At 42.5% G+C, this 7,772-nt stretch overlaps 1 protein-coding gene across 1 annotated transcript; it reads right to left on the bottom strand.

The window, feature by feature from the left end:
- Positions 1 to 2,034: 2,034 nt before the first annotated feature.
- Positions 2,035 to 7,541, bottom strand: LOC139420883 (uncharacterized). Its single transcript, XM_071171268.1, has 2 exons — positions 7,444 to 7,541; positions 2,035 to 7,028 (listed from the first exon to the last, which is right to left on the bottom strand). The coding sequence occupies exon 2, from the start codon at positions 6,845 to 6,847 to the stop codon at positions 2,822 to 2,824; it is 4,026 nt and encodes a 1,341-aa protein (XP_071027369.1). The 5' UTR covers positions 6,848 to 7,028; positions 7,444 to 7,541; the 3' UTR covers positions 2,035 to 2,821.
- Between the last annotated feature and the right edge of the window lie 231 nt (positions 7,542 to 7,772).

The raw sequence follows: 7,772 nt of genomic DNA, 5'->3' as shown, positions 1-7,772 counted from the left end.
TATGCTGTTCTTTGTATGACATTTTAATATTTGATTATTAACCAATGATATTAGGCCACTCCTGGCCATGATTACAGACACCTGTGTCTTCTGACACTATATAAACGACTCATCCCGCAGTGTTTGTGATTATACCCTGATGAAGACAGCTTGGCTGTCGAAACGTTGGTATTCAATTTTTGCATCTGAGCTCCAAGAGTGTGCGGCTCTCTTTCCTATTTATTGCCTTACCTCCTTACTTAATTTGCACACACTGTATACCGATTTTTCTATTGCGTTTGTAACGGATGTGAAACGGCTAGCTTAGTTAGCGGTGGTGCGCGCTAAATAGCGTTTCAATCGGTGACGTCACTTGCTCTGAGACCTTGAAGTAGTGGTTCCCCTTGCTCTGCAAGGCTTTTGTGGAGCGATGGGTAACGATGCTTCGTGGGTGACTGTTGTTGATGTGTGCAGAGGGTCCCTAGTTCACGCCCGGGTATGGGTGAGGGGACGGTCTAAAGTTATACTGTTACACGTTATTGACTGTACGCTTGTTTATCCCATGTGTTGTTGTTTTTGTCGCACTGATTTGCTTTATCTTGGCCAGGTCGCAGTTGTAAATGAGAACTTGTTCTCAACTGGCCTACCTGGTTAAATAAAGGTAAAATAAAGAAATGCAATTAAAATGTATTTAAAAACCAATAGAAGAACCATAAATTGTATTCTAAAACTCACAAGCAGCTAGTTCAGAGACCTTAAAACCATTGTAATGTCAGTAACTTTGCTGCAGCATTCTGTATGTTTTGCAGTTGACCAATGGTTTTATTGGGTAGACCAGACAGGAGAGCATTACAGTAGTCATGCCTGCTTGTAATAAAAGCATGGATGAGTCTCTCTGTGTCAGTCAGAGAGAAACTACCGCACCGTTCCGTTCCGTTCCGTTCCTTAGGTGGTAAAAAGCTATTTTGGTCACATTCCTAATGTGTGATTTGAAATTTAGTTCAGAATCTAAAATAACACCTAGGCTTTTTACCTGGTGTTTTATCTTTATTGCATATGAAAAAAAATGTGCAACTATATTCTCTCTCTGTGCTTTGGCTCCAATAATAAGCACGTTGGTCTTGTCTTGATTTAGCTGGAGGAAGTTGTGAGCCATTCAAGTATTTAAATCACTAATACAGTCTAATAATTTATCCTCTGGTGACAGAACTGTAAAGTTGTGTATCGTCTGCGTAGCAGTAAAAATCAATGCTGTGCTTTCTGATAACGCTGCCAAGGGGTAACATATACTATAAACTGAACAGTACCAGACCCAAAATCCAACCTTGTGGAATGCTACGTGATATATATTTTCTCTTGAGTTATGTTGGGTGACAAACACTGCCCAAAACCAATTTAGAACTGGACCGGAGGGGCCAACCCACCTCTCCAGTCTGTCCAGAAGGACATCATAAGTTCCCGCCTAGCGAACCACTGAGTTAGACCACACACCATTTACACACTCATTTGTGACACCCAAATAAAAAAATGAACTCCACAGCAGAAAATACGTGGTTCTTGTTGCTAGGCTACCACTTGCAGTGCTTTTTGTTTGCATGCGCCTTTATGCAGAGGGAATACAACAATTATAGCTAGTGTCTGAAATAATGATATGGATTTAGTGTAGGGGTTACCGACCGACCATCATCAACATCGCTGACTGGAGTGATTGGAGGAGGCGGCACAAGTCAAAGCAATGGAGCCTGAGGTAACGTTAACCTGTCATGACTTGTTGACTAGGATAGCGTTTGACACTGGACCACTTTGTTGCAACTCTAGTTGATATAACTAGATAATTGCGTCTGAAGTGTTTTGTGTAACCACATTACCAATGAACTACAGTGGGGAGAACAAGTATTTGATATACTGCCGATTTGGCAGGTTTTCCTACTTACAAAACATGAAGAGGTCTGTAATTTTTATCATAGGTACTATTCTGCCCTTGAGTTGCGTTCCCATGCAAAACTAGACAGATAGCTAACAACTAAGTCTTCAATAAAACTCCCAAGGCGTGACTTTTCTTGAATGAATATATTGAAAACGTTTATGTTGTGAAACTGCAAAATACAGAAAAGAATATACTTTAGTATTCAATTCACACCGACAGTAGCTGTACATTATACATTTGAAGTTGCATAAATACAAAGCACGCGCTAAGGTACCATGCATCTGGCATGATGCCAAACCATATAGCTAATTGTTACTCATATGGTAATTGGCTCCTTTCATTACTCTAATAATGTACAACCATTTATGTAGAATAACAAAGCATATTACACTAGGAACAGTAACAAAACTACAGTATTGTATATTTTACAATTCGTTTGCATGACGCACAAGCAAAGTAATACAGCTAACGACATACATGAAAAGCATTGCAATTTGTGAGTAAATGCAACCAACATTGACATGTAAGCAACGCTATCAATAACAAGATTATAATCATTAGCTAAATGCTTGAATTGAATTTACAAACAAATATTTTCCAAGGCTGAAGCGTGACAAGAAATAACTACATTGAAAGACCTGCACCGTAGCGTTGTTTGTAGCTGCTTCTATGCGTGCAGAACAAATTCTCTACTTCCTGTTTGCGTTGTCTTTCCAAGTACCAGAAACATCCACTAGGGGGCAAATAACACCATTGCACACAATGAAAATCCAATTGAACCATTGTAATAAAATAATCTGTTACCTTCTAACAGGATGGCAGCACACTCCCCGTCTGGTATAATGAAATTGTGCCACTATGAAATAAAACATATCAAGAAACAAATAATGCCCTTTCTATTTTTATCTTTTGTCTCTAGGATGCTTCAGAAAGAAGAACAACAATCTCTGAGATTGGTCTCAGAAACACCTTAGCAGCTCCTTGCTTGACAATTTTTAGTTCTACTTTCCTAACCTTTTTGTCAGTACTGGGAAAGGTTTTTACCACAAGCCCGACTGGCCAGTCATTTCTGTGTGCCTGACTGTCTTTCAATAAGACAACATCTCCCACTTTTACATTTGGCTTTTCTGCTGTCCATTTTCTGCGTCTCTGCAGCGTTGTCAGGTACTCCTGTCTCCACCTTTTCCAAAAGGTGTCAGCGAGACACTGGACTTGCTTCCACTTTTTCCATGTCTCTTCTTTTTCTGTGGGAAGAGGGACATCCCACTCACTCTGATCAGAAGAGAGTTCTCTGATTAAGGCTTTACCTTGCATTGTTATTGGAGCCACGAACCCAAGGGGGTCATAAAGACTATTCACTGTGGACAGGATGCCTCTCCGCGTAAAAGGCTTCTCATTGTGGGACACCTGGAATGAGAAGCTGTCTGTTTCCAGGTTCCAGGAAAGTCCCAGACTCCGTTGAAAGGGAAGAGGATCCACTCCTAGGTCCAGATCTTTTAAGTCTTTCGCACGGTCCTCCATAGGGAAGGCTTCCATAACTGTTTTGCTATTGGATGCAATCTTGTGTAGCTTCATGTTGGACTCCGCCAACATTGCTTGTGTTTTTCTTAGAATGTTGATAGCTTCTTCTGTAGTAGCTACTGATGTCAGACCATCATCGACGTAGAAGTTCCTCACTACATATTGCTTGGGTTCTGACCCGTGTTCCTTCTCACCCTGTAGCGCTGCTCGTCTCATGCAGTAGATGGCTACGGCTGGTGAAGGGCTGTTCCCAAATACATGCACTTTCATCCTGTACTCAGTTATGTTTCTATCTGGGTTGTTGTCTTCATACCAGAGAAACCTTAAGTAATCTCTGTGATCCTCACGTACACCAAAACAGTAAAACATTTGTTGCACATCTGCTGTTAGTGCAATGCAATCCTTGCGGAAACGCATTAGGACACCCAAGAGTGTGTTGTTTAAGTCTGGACCACTGAGCAGAACATCGTTAAGTGACACGCCTTGACACTTAGCACTGGAGTCAAATACTACTCTTATTTGTTCAGGCTTTTGTGGATGGTAAACACCAAATATGGGCAGATACCAACGTTCTTTGTCTCCCTCTAGTGGCTGTGAAGGTTCGGCTTGGTCGTTATCCAGCATCTTTTGCATGAAGTCAATAAAATGACTCTTCATGTCAGGCTTTTTGTCTAAAGTCCTGCGAAGTGATGTGAGACGGTTCATGGCCTGCTCCCTGTTATTAGGGAGGCGACGTCTAGTGGGGCGAAAGGGTAGTGGAGCCACCCAGTTGTTTCCATCATCCTGGAAAACCTGTTTGTCCATAATGTCCAAGAAGGCTTTGTCCTCCACTGATGGTGCTGGTTTATCATCGTCTTGTGTTTTGTCGAACACGGAACATCCCAGGCTGTCTGTGTTCACAGTTGTGATTGGATCTCTCGAGTGCACTGTAGAGGGAGAGATGTGTTTCTGAGCTACGCTGTTGTAGTTCTCTTTTACCTGGATGATGTCAGGGCAAGGGCTCAGATAGGATGTGCGACCATTTTGAAGTATGTTTGTCCTGAACACGTTAACATTGGCTGGTCGGTGAGCCGTTCCCAGACAGACCTCACCCACGATGACCCACCCGAGGTCGAGTCGCTGTGCATAAGGAGTGTCGTGGGGCCCATTGATTTGCTCTCGTACCTTGTGTACCCTTAAGATGTCTCGTCCTAAGAGCAGGAGGATGGGAGCGTCTGGGTCCACTGCTGGAATTTTGTCCATAACTGGTTGCAGATGGGGATGATGATACGCAATGTCTGGGGAGGGAATCTCCATCCTATCGTCTGGCATCATATCACACTCTATCAGAGTAGGGAGAGTGAGCTGCATGTGTCCATCTATAGACTCCACCATGAAGTTGACGGCTCTCCTGCCCGAAGTCTCTGTTACCCCAGAACACGTCTTCATGGTGTATGGAGCAGAGTTGTCATTGATGTTGAAGAGACTGAAAAACTCTGTCTTGGCCAGAGATTTGTTACTCTGTTCATCAAGCACTACATACATTTTGACAGCTTTCTCTCTTTTCCCAGCCGGATAAGCTTTGACTAGGCATATTTTTGAACATGATCTTGGATTGACTGCCTCACCACAGATCTCTGTACACTTTGAGGTGACAGATAGAAGAGCATCGTCACCTTGCTCCCCACCATGCTCTTTCTCTGCTGTAGCGGTGTCTGTATATGAAGGGGCTGGACCTGGATGCAGAGCAGCAAGATGCCTGTCGCTGTCGCACTCAGAGCACTTGATTGAAACCTTACAGTCTTTAGCTCTGTGTTGAGTTGACCCACAACATCGGAAACAAATGCCATTGTCTTTGAGATATGATTTGCGCTCATCTAGAGTTTTGTATCTAAACCCACAACACTTTTTAAGAGGATGAGGCTTGTTATGTATTGGACAGTGATGGTCAGGGTTTTCAACCTTTGTCTTACTGGGTTTGGTTTGGTGGTCTGAGGCCTCAGATGACACATCTGTCTTGTATACAGTCACAGGTGTCTTGCTGCTGTACCTGGCAGGTTTCTCACTTTTCATGGGCACCTGGTTAGTTGAGGTGTAGAGGGTGAAGCTGGGTTCATTTCTAATTTTCGCCTGATTCCTGATGAATCTCGAGAAGAACGAGAATGGTGGGAATGCTACCCGATAGTCCTCCTTATATTTGGATCCCTGTGCTATCCATTTTTCTTGTAAACTGAATGGAAGTTTCTCTACAATAGGGTTTACCCCCCGAGATGTGTCCAGATAAGCGAGGCCTGGAAGGTACCCTTCTACTTTAGCACACTCCAGTTCAAGAAGAATGTCACCTAGTTCTCTTAGTTTGTGATTGTCTTTGTTAGTCAGTTTTGGAAAATCATCAATTTTCTTCAACAGTGCATTCTCGATCACTTCGGGTGTACCATAGCACTCTTCTAGTCGTTGCCAGACCATGTTAAGTCCTGCTGTTGCGTTGAAAATATGGACAGATCTAATTCTGTTTGCTTGCTCAGATGACTCTGCCCCTAGCCACTTGGTAATTAGATCTAACTCTTCCCCGGCTGATAAATTCAAGTCTCTGGTCGCATTGAGAAAGGATGCTTTCCATGCCCAATAATTTTCAGGACGATCATCAAACTTCAGGAGTCCGGAACTCACCATCTCACGGCGTAGGAGGTACTTGATGAGGTCTGGTGCCACTTGTGACTCAGGGAAGTTTTGTGTGTGTGACTGGAAGTGGGCTTGTTTTCCATTTCCACCATGCTGCTGTTCATTCCTTTTGAACGGAGAGTCTCTGCTTATGCTCCGTTGTTTGCTACTTTCTGGATTATGGCATGTAGCTGGGTCAACACTAAGCTCTTGTTTCTGCACTTCAAATGGAAGTTCAGCAAAGTAGGGCCTAGCATGTTGTTGCACATACTCACATGTACGTTGGACTGGACTTAAGGGCTGTGTCCCTGTGTCTAGTTCTTTGCGAAGCTCTCTGCGTTCTGATCCTACAACTTCTTCAAAGGCTGCAGCTTCAGCCAACGCAGCAGCAGCTGTTCTCTCAACTTGGAGAACATATAAACTTGCCTCGAGGTCAGCTTTTTGCTTCAACAAGCTGGCCTCTATTTCTGCCTTTTGTTTCATCAAGCTGGCCTCTATTTCTGTCTTTTGTTTCATCACAGAAGCTTCCTTCTCAGCATAAGAGACTTGTGCGCGTGCTGCGTCCGCCTTGGCGCGTGCTTTGATGGCTGCAGAACTCGCTGTTGAGGATCTGCTTGACTGTTTTGATGACCTTGATCTTGTAGATTGAGACTTGGTCCCAATGTGCTGAAGAGGCTCTTCTATCTCTCTCTGTTGAACACCTGACTCTGGTTGTTGCATCGTAGACTGCTGGTCTTCCCTAGGATAAGAGGCTTTGTTGGCTGATGAACGTAGAAACATAACCACCGTGTGCAGTTATTCTTGAGCTTGAGCCCGCTGTGATGATGTTTTTTCACTATTCTGCCCTTGAGTTGCGTTCCCATGCAAAACTAGACAGATAGCTAACAACTAAGTCTTCAATAAAACTCCCAAGGCGTGACTTTTCTTGAATGAATATATTGAAAACGTTTATGTTGTGAAACTGCAAAATACAGAAAAGAATATACTTTAGTATTCAATTCACACCGACAGTAGCTGTACATTATACATTTGAAGTTGCATAAATACAAAGCACGTGCTAAGGTACCATGCATCTGGCATGATGCCAAACCATATAGCTAATTGTTACTCATATGGTAATTGGCTCCTTTCATTACTCTAATAATGTACAACCATTTATGTAGAATAACAAAGCATATTACACTAGGAACAGTAACAAAACTACAGTATTGTATATTTTACAATTCGTTTGCATGACGCACAAGCAAAGTAATACAGCTAACGACATACATGAAAAGCATTGCAATTTGTGAGTAAATGCAACCAACATTGACATGTAAGCAACGCTATCAATAACAAGATTATAATCATTAGCTAAATGCTTGAATTGAACTTACAAACAAATATTTTCCAAGGCTGAAGCGTGACAAGAAATAACTACATTGAAAGACCTGCACCGTAGCGTTGTTTGTAGCTGCTTCTATGCGTGCAGAACAAATTCTCTACTTCCTGTTTGCGTTGTCTTTCCAAGTACCAGAAACATCCACTAGGGGGCAAATAACACCATTGCACACAATGAAAATCCAATTGAACCATTGTAATAAAATAATCTGTTACCTTCTAACAGGATGGCAGCACAGGTACACTTCAACTGTGAGAGATGGAATCTAAAACAAAAATCCAGAAAATCACATTGTATGATTTTTAAGTAATTCATTTGCATTTT

This window comes from Oncorhynchus clarkii, chromosome 12 (assembly GCF_045791955.1).
Source record: "Oncorhynchus clarkii lewisi isolate Uvic-CL-2024 chromosome 12, UVic_Ocla_1.0, whole genome shotgun sequence".
Classification (NCBI taxonomy): domain Eukaryota; kingdom Metazoa; phylum Chordata; class Actinopteri; order Salmoniformes; family Salmonidae; genus Oncorhynchus; species Oncorhynchus clarkii.
This window is presented reverse-complemented; position numbering and strand designations above follow the sequence as displayed.

Bases quoted from the DNA above. Each gene is read 5' to 3' on its own strand.
- LOC139420883 (XM_071171268.1), bottom strand. From the start codon at position 6,847: ATGTTTCTACGTTCATCAGCCAACAAAGCCTCTTATCCTAGGGAAGAC.